This window comes from Convolutriloba macropyga, chromosome 1, assembly GCF_964194025.1.
Source record: "Convolutriloba macropyga chromosome 1, txConMacr16.3, whole genome shotgun sequence".
NCBI lineage: Eukaryota > Metazoa > Xenacoelomorpha > Acoela > Convolutidae > Convolutriloba > Convolutriloba macropyga.
In genome coordinates, this window is record NC_134468.1 from 27,541,527 (window position 1) to 27,560,003 (window position 18,477).

At 32.3% G+C, this 18,477-nt stretch overlaps 1 protein-coding gene across 8 annotated transcripts in view; it reads left to right on the forward strand.

The window, feature by feature from the left end:
- Window positions 1–18,477, forward strand: part of LOC142337496 (hydrocephalus-inducing protein-like) — a 389,940-nt gene that overhangs the window by 111,157 nt on the left and 260,306 nt on the right. For all 8 annotated transcript variants that reach the window (XM_075386772.1, XM_075386789.1, XM_075386781.1 and 5 more), the window contains one exon: window positions 11,098–11,210. In XM_075386772.1, coding sequence (XP_075242887.1) covers window positions 11,098–11,210 — 113 coding nt within the window. The remainder of the gene's footprint in view (window positions 1–11,097; window positions 11,211–18,477) is intronic.

Genomic DNA, 18,477 nt, shown 5'->3' on the forward strand with positions numbered 1-18,477 from the left:
TTTACTAAAATAATTTTTTTTCAAAAATGTCGTTTTTTACATCAGGTTTTTAACCAAAAACGTAAATTTTGTTGTTTTTCATTTTTCTATTATTACATTTTTCAGTTTTGGAAGTTTTTTTTCTTGTAAAATTTTCAATTTAATTGTTTTTTATTAAAAAATGTTGCTTTACTAAAATATTTTTTTTCAAAAACGTCGTTTTTTACATAAGGTTTTTAACCAAAAATTTAAAATTTGTTGTTTTTTCATTTTTCTACTTTTACATTTTTCAGTTTTGGAGTTTTTACACCCCCCAGCTCTGCTTAACTATTACTACTCTGCTTAACTAATGCCAGAAATGCACGTTTCAAAATTACTATTTTCTTCCATGTAAAATTTTCAATTTTTTTATTAAAAAATGTTGTTTTACTAAAACAATTTTTCTTTCAAAAATGCCGTTTTTTTACATAAGGGGTTTAACCAAAAATGTATATTATGTTGTTTTTTTATTTTTCTATTTTTCCATTTTTCAATTTTTTGAAGTTTTTTCATTTACAATGAAAAAAATTCAAAAGCTGAAAAATGGAAAAATAGAAAAAAAAACAACATAATATACATTTTTGGTTAAACCCCTTATGTAAAAAACGGCATTTTTGAAAGAAAAATTGTTTTAGTAAAACAACATTTTTTAATAAAAAAATTGAAAATTTTACATGAAAGAAAATAGTAATTTTGAAACGTGCATTTCTGGCATTGGTTAAGCAGAGTAGTAATAGTTAAGCAGAGCTGGGGGGTGTAAAAACTCCAAAACTGAAAAATGTAAAAGTAGAAAAATGAAAAAACAACAAATTTTAAATTTTTGGTTAAAAACCTTATGTAAAAAACGACATTTTTGAAAAAAAATATTTTAGTAAAGCAACATTTTTTAATACATTTTTGAAAAAAATTATTTTAGTAAAACAACATTTTTGGAACTGAAAAATGTAAAAATAGAAAAATGAAAAACAACAAAATTTACGTTTTTGGTTAAAAACCTGATGTAAAAAACGACATTTTTGAAAAAAAATTTTTTTAGTAAAACAACATTTTTTCAATAAAAAAACAATTAAATTGAAAATTTTACAAGAAAAAAACTTCCAAAACTGAAAAATGTAAAAATAGAAAAATGAAAAACAACAAAACTTACATTTTTGGTTAAAAACCTTATGTAAAAAACGACATTTTTGAAAAAAAAATTGTTTTAGTAAAACAACATTTTTTTAAATAAAAAAAACAAATAAATTGAAAATTTTACAAGAAAAAAACTTCCAAAACTAAAAAATGTAAAAATAGAAGAATGAAAAACAACAGAATTTACATTTTTGGTTAAAAACCTTATGTAAAAAACGACATTTTTGAAAAAAAAATATTTTAGTAAAACAACATTTTTAATTAAAAAAAAACAATTAAATTGAACATTTTACATGAAAAAAATCCAAAACTGAGAAATGTAAAAATAGAAAAATAAAAATAACAAAATTTACATTTTTGGTTAAAAACCTTATGTAAAAAACGTCATTTTTGAAAAAAATTATTTTAGTAAAACAACTTTTTTTAAATAAAAAAAAAAAACAATTGAATTGAAAATTTAACTTGAAAAAAACTTCAAAAACTGAAAATTGTAAAAATAGATAAAAAACATCTAAAATTACATTTTTTTGTTAAAAACCTTATAAAAATTACATTTTTAAAAAGATTTTTCTTTAGTAATACATTTTTTTTTCAAAACAATAAAAAAACTAATAGAAATGGTTTTCCACTTAAAAAATTTGTAAATTTTATACTTAATGATATGTATGTATCGATATCTAAAATTTCTTAACCGAAAATTCTTCTTTACAAAAACCAGGTGATCTCTTATCAAAGGTTCCATGATTATGGTATAGTATTCGTGGTAAACAACTGTTGCTAGAGTCTGCTGCGAAGTTATTACTGCAATCGCTTTGCATCATCCAGTACCACTTGATGTATTTCTGGTCAACTGAATTCGTCAAATTTTTCCTCACTACCTGCCAAGTAAAGACTCATTATCCATTTAATCAACTCATATTTGTTTGTATCGCAGAAAGAGGATAAGAAATTGTTTTTAAGTTGCAACATTGTAATTCTGGCGTACAAGAGGATAAAGAACCCAACAATTATTGGTGCTTTATGTGCAATACGTGTCTTGCTCATTGCTACCTCAAAAATCTGGTCTTTCAGCTCATTCAGGGACTTGAAAACCTGTTGTTAATAAATCTATCTACATGAAAACCTTACAGATATTTTGTGGTCGTATGTTCGTAAGTCGACTACGGTCCATTATCTGATAACCATATCATTTGCATCCCAACTATTTCCAATCAACTTCACAGTCTCTGCAACGACTACTAACCCCCATTTTTGAGAAAAAAAGCAGACATTACAAAACAAGCTTTTTTCGATAAATATTTAAATTCAAAATTGAACTTATGATAAAAATTGTTTTCGAAAATGCATTTTAAAACTCAATTAAATATTAGTATCAAAGTATTAATTCAAAAGCATACATGAGCTTCAGCTTTTCTAAGTGTAAAACAGAACATTTCAAATTATTCAGTCAATCAGTCGTCACTAAAAATACTAGTATCAGATATGAAATCATACAGGAAATACAAACAAATATAATCTGCAAAAGGAATAACTTCTCAGACTGCTAGTCTAGTTACCTTGTAACTCAGTATGTCGTCTCAATTTGCCCGATGGAGGACACATTTTTTCTTTCTTGTGATCAACTTCTGGCTTTCTACTTCCCTCTCCCAGGGTTATTGACATCAGGAGCCCTTCTCTTGACTGTATTTTGTGTACAATACGCCGGTTGCTCACATTTGAGGGAAGTTTTTTCAGATATTGCTTCAATTGCATCATGAGAAAAAATATGATCTTGGTTATCTGCGCATTCATCGAGTACTTTACTGAGGATGGTTTCGGCAGAATTGAGTGAAGTATTTTCAACAGTGGATGCTCCCTGTACTTCTTTCGTTGTATCTTGTCCAGTTTCTGTAGAAATATACAAGAAGGGGACTGCCTTGTCGCAATTTTTGCTGCTAAACTTGAGCTCAATTGCGTTCTCTTCCTCTATACTTGCAATGATACTCTCTGTCAACGACCCATTTTCCCAGTCGTCACAATCTCGATGAGGTTTCTGCTCCTGCAAATTGTCATACTCGTCAGACACACACCAGAGAAATTTAAGTTCTCTCTCCTCAAAAAATCCCAGTTGATTTTCATACATTGGTCTATAGGACAACTCATAATCACAGAATTGCTCACGGACTGATCTGCTCAGTTCCATGTTGTCTGACACTTGCAAATTTGTGTTTTCGATGCGGTTTTTGTAGAAGTCTACAGTTGTCTGTTTGTATGGAACAGAGACTTCAGGCAAATTCTCGATAGCAATAATGAAGACCAGGAGCTGCCTCGGAATTGAGAATGGAGGATCAGCTACCCAGCCGTAACAAGTTTTTCTCTCCTTTATAATTGCAACATCATCATTGAAATCGGGGAAGAAGATGTGGGCTTTGAGATTTTCGTTCAATTTCACAGATTTGATGTTCATTATTTCAGCCTTTTTTGGTTGAAGACGGTTGAAATACTAAAAAAAACTAAAGCTAAGGATAAATTACCCGTATTGGTGAATCTTTCTCACTGAAGAATTAATATGCTATTTGCGAATGAGTACGATGATAAAAATGGCCATTGTTTGTTTTTTCTTGCTTGTTTTCATATTTCATAACAGAAATGACTTACGTGGAATGGGAAATAGGAAGAGGTCCTGGAGATGACGAATATTCACCTAAGGGTTTATAAATGATAACTTGGTTTTGCAACAGAAGGAGCAAGAAATTGTCTCAAGATAAGAATGAAAGCTAGCTTTTGTTGAGCTGTTGAACAGAAGGAAAAAAGAAGCACAATGAATTGGACTTTTGTTTATACAGTATGACAAAAAAAACTGAAATCATTATGACGCAATAGTGACGTAATTATTACGATACTATGAGTAAGACTTATATCACGTGAGCTCTGCATGCTTTGATAAAGTATGAAAAATCATATTGCCGTTAGTGTGGATTATATTTTGTTCACATTAGTTCAATGAGCCCACACAATGCCTGGATATCCGCAATTGTGGCAATCATACGAAGTAGTTGAACTAAACTTTTTCTCAAAGAGGTCAGTGACCCACCTACATGGATGAGATCACCTAATTGTTCGTAATTTTGAAGATATTAGGACGTAATTGTTGAACTACTATGATTAAACTGATGCATTTTATGACTAATTTTAGACGACAGTAAATAATTCGTGACAAGTTTGTGCTCATAAAGTCTATATCAATCAGCGGAGAAGATTCATCATCACAAAAGACGATGTCTAAAGTTGATGTTTGTCAGGTCACTAAATAATTGGATTGTCGGGAAGAAATTTGATAAATACAGATGATGGCAAGATTGTCTAATTTATGATATGTTTTGGATAAATATTTGATGAATTTTTGTTATTTCGTTTTCTATTTGGGTATTTTTTAAAAATTCTAACAGATTGGGTGGAGTTTGGTTGTTCTTTGACAAGATATCTCCACTTTGTGATAAAAATCGGTATTTTTCGGGAAGATTTGAGTGTTCGTTTGGCAATTACTGCGCAGTTTTGCTAGACCTGGGTTTTTTTGGCAGGAACTACGAATTTTTGTTAACATAAGAATTTGTTTGTATCGCAGAAAGAGGATAAGAAATTGTTTTTAAGTTGCAACATTGTAATTCTGGCGTACAAGAGGATAAAGAACCCAACAATTATTGGTGCTTTATGTGCAATACGTGTCTTGCTCATTGCTACCTCAAAAATCTGGTCTTTCAGCTCATTCAGGGACTTGAAAACCTGTTGTTAATAAATCTATCTACATGAAAACCTTACAGATATTTTGTGGTCGTATGTTCGTAAGTCGACTACGGTCCATTATCTGATAACCATATCATTTGCATCCCAACTATTTCCAATCAACTTCACAGTCTCTGCAACGACTACTAACCCCCATTTTTGAGAAAAAAAGCAGACATTACAAAACAAGCTTTTTTCGATAAATATTTAAATTCAAAATTGAACTTATGATAAAAATTGTTTTCGAAAATGCATTTTAAAACTCAATTAAATATTAGTATCAAAGTATTAATTCAAAAGCATACATGAGCTTCAGCTTTTCTAAGTGTAAAACAGAACATTTCAAATTATTCAGTCAATCAGTCGTCACTAAAAATACTAGTATCAGATATGAAATCATACAGGAAATACAAACAAATATAATCTGCAAAAGGAATAACTTCTCAGATTGCTAGTCTAGTTACCTTGTAACTCAGTATGTCGTCTCAATTTGCCCGATGGAGGACACATTTTTTCTTTCTTGTGATCAACTTCTGGCTTTCTACTTCCCTCTCCCAGGGTTATTGACATCAGGAGCCCTTCTCTTGACTGTATTTTGTGTACAATACGCCGGTTGCTCACATTTGAGGGAAGTTTTTTCAGATATTGCTTCAATTGCATCATGAGAAAAAATATGATCTTGGTTATCTGCGCATTCATCGAGTACTTTACTGAGGATGGTTTCGGCAGAATTGAGTGAAGTATTTTCAACAGTGGATGCTCCCTGTACTTCTTTCGTTGTATCTTGTCCAGTTTCTGTAGAAATATACAAGAAGGGGACTGCCTTGTCGCAATTTTTGCTGCTAAACTTGAGCTCAATTGCGTTCTCTTCCTCTATACTTGCAATGATACTCTCTGTCAACGACCCATTTTCCCAGTCGTCACAATCTCGATGAGGTTTCTGCTCCTGCAAATTGTCATACTCGTCAGACACACACCAGAGAAATTTAAGTTCTCTCTCCTCAAAAATCCCAGTTGATTTTCATACATTGGTCTATAGGACAACTCATAATCACAGAATTGCTCACGGACTGATCTGCTCAGTTCCATGTTGTCTGACACTTGCAAATTTGTGTTTTCGATGCGGTTTTTGTAGAAGTCTACAGTTGTCTGTTTGTATGGAACAGAGACTTCAGGCAAATTCTCGATAGCAATAATGAAGACCAGGAGCTGCCTCGGAATTGAGAATGGAGGATCAGCTACCCAGCCGTAACAAGTTTTTCTCTCCTTTATAATTGCAACATCATCATTGAAATCGGGGAAGAAGATGTGGGCTTTGAGATTTTCGTTCAATTTCACAGATTTGATGTTCATTATTTCAGCCTTTTTTTGGTTGAAGACGGTTGAAATACTAAAAAAAACTAAAGCTAAGGATAAATTACCCGTATTGGTGAATCTTTCTCACTGAAGAATTAATATGCTATTTGCGAATGAGTACGATGATAAAAATGGCCATTTGTTTGTTTTTTCTTGCTTGTTTTCATATTTCATAACAGAAATGACTTACGTGGAATGGGAAATAGGAAGAGGTCCTGGAGATGACGAATATTCACCTAAGGGTTTATAAATGATAACTTGGTTTTGCAACAGAAGGAGCAAGAAATTGTCTCAAGATAAGAATGAAAGCTAGCTTTTGTTGAGCTGTTGAACAGAAGGAAAAAAGAAGCACAATGAATTGGACTTTTGTTTATACAGTATGACAAAAAAAACTGAAATCATTATGACGCAATAGTGACGTAATTATTACGATACTATGAGTAAGACTTATATCACGTGAGCTCTGCATGCTTTGATAAAGTATGAAAAATCATATTGCCGTTAGTGTGGATTATATTTTGTTCACATTAGTTCAATGAGCCCACACAATGCCTGGATATCCGCAATTGTGGCAATCATACGAAGTAGTTGAACTAAACTTTTTCTCAAAGAGGTCAGTGACCCACCTACATGGATGAGATCACCTAATTGTTCGTAATTTTGAAGATAGTAGGACGTAATTGTTGAACTACTATGATTAAACTGATGCATTTTATGACTAATTTTAGACGACAGTAAATAATTCGTGACAAGTTTGTGCTCATAAGGTCTATATCAATCAGCGGAGAAGATTCATCATCACAAAAGACGATGTCTAAAGTTGATGTTTGTCAGGTCACTAAATAATTGGATTGTCGGGAAGAAATTTGATAAATACAGATGATGGCAAGATTGTCTAATTTATGATATGTTTTGGATAAATATTTGATGAATTTTTGTTATTTCGTTTTCTATTTGGGTATTTTTTAAAAATTCTAACAGATTGGGTGGAGTTTGGTTGTTCTTTGACAAGATATCTCCACTTTGTGATAAAAATCGGTATTTTTCGGTAAGATTTGAGTGTTCGTTTGGCAATTACTGCGCAGTTTTGCTAGACCTGCGTTTTTTTGGCAGGAACTACGAATTTTTGTTAACATAAGAATTGTGTAATTTTTGCTTAAAATGGAGTATTTCTGGACTAGAAACGGTTATTTTCGGGCTAGAATTGGTTCTTTTGCTACGAATTTGGTATTTTTTTCAACATTTAGCTATTTTTGGCAATAATTGGATGTTTCGTGTCAAGAATTGAGTGTTTGTTGCCAATAAATGTGTATTTATGAGGATAGGTGTGTCTTTCTTCCCTTAAGAATTGAAATGTGTGATTGAGAGATTATCTTGCTAATCCATTTCGTGTGAACAGTTTGGACATCATGCGGTGAGGTACGTCTTTGTTAATTGACATTTGTAAAATGTAATATGAGAAAACGTGAATGACCTAACTAATTTGCTGTTAAGTCTCTATCTTGCTAATCCCCTTCGTGTAAATAGCTTAGGCATCCTGCTGTGAAGTACGTCTTGGGAAATTGACATTAGTAAAGTGTAATGTGGGAAGGGGTCAATGACCTACCTAATTTGTTATTGAGGGATTATCTTGCTGGTCCAATCCGTGTGAACAGCGTGGGTATCAAGCTGTGAGGTACGTCTTTGCAAATTGACATTATCAAAGGGGAGCTGAATAAAGTAAGGGGAAAGAAACAAATGATTGACATATCGTAAAAAGCCTCGAAATATGGAGCCACTGAAACTTAAGTATAAACAAGAACAATAATTAAAATTTTACATTAAAAAATTTAAAAAACTGACAATGAAAAAAGCGTCTTTTTAAACTTAGTTTTTTTTGTTTCCCAATTTAAGAAGACGTATCTATTATTATTTTGAAACGTGCATTTCTGGCATTTTTATCTAATCATGTAATCTGTACTCAGCAAATGATCTTCGAATGCGACTTTTCTCTGATTTAAAAAGTAGTAAAACAAAAACATTTAATTACAAAACGATCACAAATACAATTAGAAATCACAAATATAATACATTATCAAAAAAATCAAGAGTCCAAATTCCGTATGCATAAGCTTTCTTCTCTGCACAGTGAAAGGTTTTTTGGTGTCGATACGGATAGTTGCTACAATCCCAGTCAGTATCCAAGTTGTTGAGAAGTTTGGAAACTTTTGGACAACCAAGATCATCTAGATTCTCCACATCTTTACACAAGTATTTTAAGAGGAGATTACACTTCTCCAACCCCTTTGCAAAGTATTCAGTTGTAGGTGAACAATGTTGGTGAATGATTGATGACAACTCAGTATATTCCAGTTTTCCACTGTTCCAATTAATCCCATGTAAATTTTTAGTGTTCCACTTTGCTTGAAAAGTAGGTTTGTAGTCTTTGGGTGGGAGGAAACTGTATCCTAATACAATTCCGTCCTTGAAAACACCCAACTCCTTAACAATTTGCCCCTCCAAGCACTCAATATCAAACACAACGAGAGACATTCTTTTTCTAGGTTAGATTATTAAAAAATGATTAGCAGTCTAGAATTTTGAATTAGATTTACTGTAAATAGAATTGCTAATTTTGGTAGTCACTTTTGGTGAATTGAGCAAAATATGAAATCTGGAATCAACAAATAAGAAACTCTGGATGAATAAGGGTAACTGAATAAAATAAGGGGAAAGAAACAAATGATTGAAACATCTAAAAAAACCTCGAAATGTGGAGCCAATGAAACTTAAGTATAAACAAGAACAATAGGGAACAAAAAACTTCGTAGCCAATGAGATCTTATAAAACATTTTTTAAAGACAATGACAGTTGTGTAGAAAATGATTTATGCTAATCCCTTTCCTGTGAACAGCTTGGGTGTCATGCTGTGAGGTACGTCTTTGGAAATTGACATTAATAAAGTGTAATATGGTTGGGGGTCAATAACCTTACTGATTTGTTGTTAAGGCACTATCTTGCTAATCCTTTTCATGTGAACAGCTTGGGTGTCATGCTCTGAGGTACATTTTTGAAAATCACCTAAGCCGTACGTAAATGTAAATGAGTCATCCTATCTAATTTAAAATTAAAACATTACCTTGCTAATCCCCTTTGTGTGAACAGCTTGGGTATCATGTGGGAGGTACATCTTTGGAAATTTACATTCTTAAAATGTAATTTGGTAGGGGGTCGATGACCTTATTAATTTGTTATGAAGTCACTATCTTGCTAATCCCCTTTGTGTGAACAGCGTGGGTATCATGCTGTGAGGTACACTTTTGAAAATTTACATTATTTAAGTTGAATATGGTAGGGGGCAATGACCTTACTGATTTGTTGTTAAAGCACTATCTTGCTAATCCCCCTCGTGTGAACAGCTTGGGGATCATGCTGTGAGGTACACTTTTGAAAATTTACATTATAAAAGTTTAATATGTTAGGGGGTCAGTGACCTTACTGATTCGATGTTAAGGCACTATTTTGCTAATCCCTTTCGTGTGAACAGCTTGAGTATCATGCTGTGAGGTACATCTTTGGAAATCACGTAAACCGTACGTAGTGTAAATGAGTCACCCTATCTAATTTAATATTAAAACATTACCTAACTAATCCCCTTTGAGATAACAGCTTGGGAGTCCTGCTGTGAGGTACGTCTTTGAAAATTTACATTATTAAAGTGCAATTTGGGAATGAGTAAATGACCTAATTTAATATTAAGGGATTAACTTGCTAATCCCCCTCGTGTGAACAGCTTGGGTATCATGCTGTGAGGTACTTCCTTGGAATTTGAGCGAAAATGGGCTATACCTAATCTTAATACATAGGTACTTCCTTTTACCCCCCCCCCCCCCACCACTCTTGCTTAACTATTACTACTCTACTACATGAATATTATCGATCCAATCAATCTTTAAGTAGTTCTTATCTTTGGCTTTTTTATTACAGTTTACAAAAAAATTTTGAAAGTTACTGTACCTTAGAAAAATGCAGTTCCCCTGACGTTTTTTCGTTTTGAACATGTGTTTTACGGTTATTGTATTGCACATATATTTGCTGCTTCTTAAACAATTGACAGTGAAAATTCTCTTAATTCGTTATTTAAGTGTAAGTTATCAGATCGGTGCACTCGAAGGTCCTTTCTTTTTTTCCTTGAAGAACCAGCTTTCAAAACAAAGAATCAAAGGCAATCAGTCACATATAGATGCTTGCTATTCTTTAATGCTAATCGACTAAATTTTGCCAGCGAACATTCATAAAAGCACTACTGCACAATTCATAAGCACTTTTTATCCTTCATTGAGTTTTACTTACTTGCTAAACAATACGCTTTTCATGAAATATATTTTCGGTCTCTAATTGGATAAAGCGTTACAAGTAGTCAGATTAATTGTATTGAACGCATGTGAGAACTTATCTGCAAATTGCTTAATAAATTACTTTTTTGAAATAAGTTATGTTCACGACTATGCTTTTGTATGAATTATGGTCACTAATTTTAAGTGGTCACTTAACTCCGTCTACTTGTCCGTCCTCACCATGTTTGTTTTTATGGAAAATACAATTTTTACTTCTCACATACAATTTTTATTTTAACTTTGAAGGAGGAATTAACTCTCTTTCTTCTTTCTTTTTTTTAAACAGCGATAATAAACATAGGCTTCTGGTAGGTGTCTAAATAAGATGTTATGAAATTTGAGAGCTTACGACTGAATGGTGTTTTGGTGTAGCACAGTAGCGGGTATGGTTCTGATCAATTTTGAGAGTAATTGCGCCTTCTTAGACCCCCTTGCAACTTTTTCGTGTTTCAGCAAAAGCCGTCTCAGTTAGAGATTCTTATGGAAATGGAGAGACTGATTCTGATGAACCACACAGCACAACTACCCACAGTGTACCCCAAGTCGTCTAAGCCCAAGTTCATGAGGTTCTATTTGTTTCAACATTCAATTTAATTTATAATATGATTCAGTCGCATAGTTTTATGGAATTGCTTGAGAGGTCCAAATCTCGCATTTTAATAACTGCTATGCCGACAGCTGAGTGGAGCTCGTTTTGGCCTTCATTGGATTTACACAATCGTTGGTGCTCTGTCTTTTTACGACTCGAAGAGGAGTATTGGTTTTCTTAAGGTTTTTTTTTTTTTACCGGAAGTACTATTCGTTCAGACGATGTTTTGACCTAAAAGCGAAAGCGAGTAAAATTGCAGTGTGAACTAATTTTTTCTGAGCGAGAGAAGTTTTTTGATCATGCGCTGCGTTTAGTGAATGACTTTTTGACATTGAAAAGTAGTTTTTGACTGACTGGCACATATAGATAACCGTTTTTAGCCGTTTTTTCGTCTAAGTGGCCTAGTTTTTTTGCTTGTAATTTGGTTTTTTTGTAGAAATAATTTTTAATCGATGCTATGTTGAAATGTAAACCCCGGAAATTGATAGCACAGTATTTTGCATAGCCTGAAATTGCGTTTCAAATGCGAAATTGGCACATATTTCTTGATTTTTTAGTTAATTTTTGGCTTTTTTTTCTATTAATCTCTTCATTTTTGGATCTTTTATCTGTTTTTTGTCACAATTCAGTTAATATGACAACTTATTTTTGATAATTCATATACTCAGTGCCTCTTTCTAACTCGATGTAATTTTGTTTCATAAAATTGTACATTTGCTAATCCGATTTTCGTTGTTTTTTGCAAATTTTTTTTCAGTTTTTTGTTTGTATTTTGCTTTTAATTACTAGAAATAGTATTATGGGGAACATGAGGGACTTTAATTTCGTTTCAATAAAAATTCAATCGTTTTTTGGTGTTAAGTTTTTGAAAAAACAGATAATTTTTTTCATAAATGCAGTCTTAAATATTTTTTGACCACTTTTTTGCAAAATGTTTCATTGTTTCGTGTGTCTGAATTCTGCTTTTTCTTGTTTTATTCTGTTCAGCAAGTTGGATTTTTGTCTCGAATGACTCGTTGTCTTTTCTATGTCTCGAATGCTGATCAATGAAATGTACTCGTTTTTCTTGATTTTTTTAAATTTGATTTTTAACTTTCAAAAATCAAGAATTGGTCTTTTTTTACCAATGTTACCAAGTCTTTTTGGTCTTTGTGTTCCTAACATTGTGTCCATATTCTTCACATTCTCGTTTGTATCTTTCTAGTTTTGTCCTGGCACCTACTTTTGTATTCGTTATATTGATTTTTCCGGTTGTTAAACTATGAATGAATTCAGCTTTTTCTTAGATCTTGGTTTCTTCGGTTTGCAATTGATTTAATTCAAAATAAGACAGTACTGGAAGTTTGCTAGAAAGTCTTTTCCAACATTTCAACTTTTTACTATTCATTGCAATTTTATTCCGGGCTTGGTATTGTTTTTAGACGATTGTTTGCCTTTGAATATTATTCTGTTGCTTTTGTTTTTCTATGATTAATTTAATTGTTGAATTAGTATGAAATCATGTTGTCTAGCATATATACAACAAGGAAGAATCATGTATTATTTTTGTCTTAATTGCCGTGATTAGAAATTTAATTGTAGTGGTTCTCTGATTCTTAAGTTTGAGCACTCTTTTTTGAATAATTTTGACTTTCCTGTCTTTTTTGAAAAGTTTTTATCTGCCGTTTGCTTTCGCGATCTTTTTGAGATTAGAATCATTAATTATCTGAGGGCAATTGATGGCCCTGTCAGCTTTGTCAGGCTATCAGTTTTTTGACCATCCAAAAAATTTCAGACTTTTTTAACGTTACCAAACGTTTTCAATAATAAAATTTTGCTGCATTTTCTTTCTCTTGGTGACAGTGGTTTAAATTTCAACGATCTTTAGATCAGACCCGCGGAGGTAATGAGTTAATGGTTTAATACAAAAGGTAATGGCTTCAGCTGTTTGTGAAGTTTTGGTGCTTCGAGTCGCTTCCGGAATTCTTCCGGCTATGTTTTTTGTTGCGTTCATTTTTTTCGATGACTGAGTTTCTCAAGCGGGATAAGCTTAGACCGCGTAATCGTATTAAGTAATAGAGTTTCTGAATTAGTGATTGCAGTGGACTACGTGCAAAGTATGTTTAAAATGCTATGAAATCAAAACCTAACAAACTTTTTGCAATTCTTCTCTTGTTTTTACTGTTTGTCATTTTCTAGCTTTTTTCCATTGCAAGTGGGTCATTTTGCAAGTTTTAAATGTACTAAAAGGGTTTTTAGGGTTTTAGCACCAAGAAATCTGATACGTTTTTAAGAATTTTTGGCCGGTCATTTTTTGATCTCTATTTGTTTTTTTTGTGCCAGCTGGACTTTCTGTTATCCTCCGAGGTCATTTTTCTATGAAGCGTTTGACAGGGAGGCAATGGTGCTTATGAAGACAGTAACATCAGTACAGTTTCATTACAGTTTCTGTCTATAGCTATTTTTTGTGATTCTTTATTTTTCGGTATCAAAGTGGACTGGGTTTGCTACAGATCAAACAATACATTATCTCTTTATGTATACCAGTTCAATCTGATAGGGAAACAAATTGAAGGCGAAAAGATCTATGCCTATGACCTGTTTTAAGCAAACGAATTTTCGTTGGTTACTCTCTATGAAAGTGAGTTGAAATAACAGAGACAGTAACAGCTGAACTATCGCTCAAGTAATTGGTCGGGACAGTGCACAGTGACAAATAATTTACTACTCAAAAAAATTGTCGCGTGACTTTTTTTGTAAGAATTGATAACATATGTATGCGGAACTAATGACGTAAATAATTGCTTTGGCTACATAAAGTGGGTGAAAATGAACAAAACTGATATTCGTTTTCACCCCTACTATACGCAAACTCAGATCCCAGAAAAATTAAAATGTGAACACAAGTATTTTTGTTTTTAATTTTCATTCACATTTTTTGAATTGGATTTCAGAATTTATCGAGCTATTTCCTGTTTTGTTGTCACTTTTTGTTACTATCTGAGAATATAAGATCTTTTTGTATTTCTTTTTATTTTTCGTGTATGCATTTTTTGTTCCGACACCAGTTGTTTCGTTCAGTTCAGTCCTCATCTGGGATTTTCGTTCAGTCGTTTTTGGCCGATCGATTTATTTATCGTAGAGAGTTGTGATCGGTATCACTAGAAACACCGTCAAGCGTCGAGCGTAAAATTTTTTCGTGTTTTCATTTGTTATTGAGGTTCGAATTTTTTTGTGAACAAAAATTTCATTTTTTAACGTTGAATTTGTCCGTATTAAATTTCGACCCAAAAATATTACTAATTTTTATTATTTACGAGGTTTAGTAACCCTGAAGCGATATTGAAGCTTTTTCTCTCATCGTGGTTTCTAGAAAAAACAGATTTGCTTGTGGATCTAGATTTTAGAGCTACCTTCTGCTGTTGTTTTGTGCGGCCATTTCAATTCTGCTTTCGTTTTGCTCCCGATTTTCTATTGAATTATACCAATTGCGATGCATCGGTTTTTATGGTGAATATACTTTTTAGTGGGGGAAGTTGTTTGTAAATGTTCTCCAATTTTCTCTGTGTCGTTTTGTTATTGAGTACCAATGCTGTCGGGTCTCATTGAAGCTCCAACTAGTTGTAATTGTTCTCACTTTTTGTTTATGGTTTGGATTAATTTGAAATCATAGGTTTTTCTATAGTTTTGCAACAGTCTGAGGAATGAAAGGTCTTATTGATTTCAATACTGAAATGAGGGAAGCCTGAAAGTGGCTTGAGTTCATTGCTAGGGATTTTATTGATTGGACACTAAGTTAAATAAAATGTTTTAATTTTGTGTTCTGACCGTTTTTGTTGTTTTTTTTGTTGTCTTGCCCTACAATCTCGCTTTCTAAAGTCTTCATAAGTCATGAATCATTCATGTCTGAAAATAATCTGTCTTTTTAATTGATAGTTAATCATTTTTGAGAATTTTTTTTAGGTTGTATTTGTTTTTTTTTTCAAATTTTAACGCCAAATTTAAGAAATTGGGGTTTTTGTTGAGGATTTTTCTTTTTTTTTTCGGTTATGAGAGGTTACACGACTCAATACCTATTTTTTAGAGCAATCGTCTTACAGACAATCCTGACATACCTGACTCATTACCTAACTGGTTAATATTTAGCTTGTGGGACCTCTTACAAATCTCTGTTAAGCTGTTAGAGTCCAATCAGAATTAATTAGAGGCAAAGTAAGTTGAATAAAAATGAAGTTGTGACTTGAGAGATTTTACAGTTTAACTTTTTTGAAAACGGGATAAAAGTTGATTTGTGTATCTCATTTTTCGTTCTTTAGTAGAATTAGTTGGTTGTTTGATAAAATTTTCTGTTCAATTAATGCAAAAAAGCATTTGAATAGATCTTATCTCTCTGGTACCATATGCTCTATTACTCGTTCTAGTGAGATAATGAATATAGATCTCACTGGTTTTGACCACCTTTTGTATACATGTCTGTCCATTTTTTTCTGTCGCTTTTGTCCATTTTTTGTTCTTTTACTACATTGATCGTAAGCGGCAATACTGAGGGGTCTCGTAGAAGTTCTAATGATTTCATATTATTTTACATAATGTGTATTTTTTAATATCTTCTGGTATTGAATACTTTGTTACTATTTGTTTTAGTTAAAATTTTGTTCTTTTCTGTAATTTTGTTTTAGTCTGATTAATGAAAGCTCTCAATGAATTCAGTATAGGCAAAATGGATGCATTTGATTGGATGGAGCTCACATTTTATAGATTTGATGACTGAACGCATAATTTTGTCAAAAAAGGTAAAGAAATATTGAGTTCTGGCCGTTTTTTTTTTGTTTTGTTCTTTTGCCCTTCGCTCTAATTTTTATAATCCTTAAAAGTCAATAACGAGATATATCTAGAACTAAGTTTCATTTTCATTTGATAGCTTATCTTAGATCTGCAATTGCAGCAATTAAGTTTGGTTGAAAAAATTAGGAGAATTTTTGTATTTTGTCTTTAATTGGTTTTTCACTCATTTGGTTTTTTGGTTGTATTTGGTAGTTTACAGTTGAACATTTTATTTATTCTGAATGCTAAAAAGTCTGACTGGTTCTCCGAAGAAACTTGATTAAAACTTCTGAATGTGTCCTTTTGAGACAGAATCGTTTTTAAGTTTTCCCTTAAAAATAATAACTGCTGAAAAGTATTTTGCACTTCATTATTGTTTTGTCGACTTGTACACTAATGTCACTAGAAAGATGACGTTACTGCCTCAAACTCAATCTGGTTAATTTGTATTCAGTGTATTGAGTTTTCAAAGTTCACTGTGAGATCGATTTTTTGTTTTTCGAACATTAGTAATTGGAGTTTTATTCAGGATTTTTCTGTTTTTTTTCCAAATTTTTGTGCTTATGTGAGATGATAACCAGTTTGGCATAACAATCTTTCGATGAGCATTATGGGCAAAGATGGCTTATTTTAATCGTGACCTACCTCCCGGTTCTTTGTCTTGGTAACCTCTGTTTGAGTTTAATCTGATTTCGCCTTCTCAATTTAGATTTAAAAGTCAAATGTAATTTTTTACTTTCTGCACTAACTTAGAAGTCTAAGCTGAGAGTTTAATATCTAATGAAAATTGAAGAGAGGTCAGTTTTAGTTTTTACTTAGAAGATTTTGCTGCTTGAGATACAATGTGAAAACGGAATAATTGTTGGTTTTTGTATATCCATTTTTTTCTCGTAAAATCGGTTTTTCACTTGATAAAATTATGTTTTAAGAGTTGATTTTTGTCGGTCAGTTAGTTTGTTTGAGTTAAATAGAATGAACTACTTAAATAGAAAATGATTTCATAGGCGCGAACCCCTCTTTGTATGGGCGTCTGCCTTTTTTAAAGAATCTATTAAGGTTTAAATTTTAAAGTGTGAACTACATCTTTAAATGCAGCATAACTGTGCTTCAATTTTTAGACAATTGATTCACGATTGTGGATAACCAGGCAGAAGATTTTGTATCTTACCACATAAGCGAGCCTCGTTGTTTTGATAAACTTAAGGTGATTTTACTTATTGGCGTGAGTTTGTTTTATTCGCGTCTCGAAATACTTTTTGATCAATCGAGATGACTTTTGCTTTATTTCGTGGGAAGCCGCAGTTTTAAATAAAGTTATCGCACTCTCGCTGAACATCTTTTAAGTAGGTTAGAGTAGATCGGTTACAGACATTTTTTTCTAAACTATTTAATATCAATTACAGACATAATTACCGAAATCAATTATCTCTTTAAGGATGTAAGGCTTTTTCTTAAAATGTACTGAAATTGACTACTTTGGTTGCTTTTATTTTTCCAGAATGCTTTCAAATAAGCGTGAGAAAATTGTTTTTGAACAGAATCTCTGCTTTTGAGAGCGAATTCTTTTTTCACTGGCGGCAAGTTTACATCTATACTTAGATCTCCGTCAAGTTCTTTCGACGCCATAAATTCATTTTTTCCGAACATATTTTTTAAAAATCATTGCCAGGTAATTAAACCTGTAATTTTTGTTTTTTTTGGTGGCATGTCAATGTTTAATTATTTTGAGGATAATAACACCAAAGCTATTTGGTAAAATTCAAATAATTGTAGAAGTCTTAAGTAAGTTTTTGCGTTTTTTGCCAGGTATTCGGAGAACAAGCATTTTTTTCAGTTCCATTTGTTTTTCTCTTCTTGTCATTTTGGTAGCTTCTGATTGTAGAAATATTATCCTCATTAAATTGCAATAAATTCAATTCGCTCTTCTTTCTTTCAATTCTTGATGTGCCTATTGTTTCTGTTTTGTCTGGAGTGCTTAAGTACTTTCTAATAGCTTCGTTTGCCTTTTTGATGTTTCGAATTGGTAGCTTTTTGTTTCCCAGGAACTATACTCAAAAGTTCTCAAATAATTTTTAGCAATATCACCCATTTCTTCAGTTTCTTTTCTTTTGTGTAATTTGATGAAGCTAATTTTTTGGGCTTGCCACAAGTTCTGTTATTTTTCAATTTTTTTAACCTGACTGTTTTACCAGCCGTTTTTGACAGTGAAGATGTATTCAGCAAACTTTCTAAATAAATAGTGTTTGCTCTGCCTTCTTCATTCCAGTTCTCTTCTTTCTTGTACTTTCTCGTTAGCATCTCGTTTATTTTTGAGTCAAAAGACAAATTTAGTGGCTTTCTTGATAGATAGGTTTTTAAGCTTGGGAATTTTTAGTTTTTTTTTTTATTTCGGAACCCGTTCTTATGTTTTTCTTTTATTCGTGCAGCTTGTTTGACTTTTT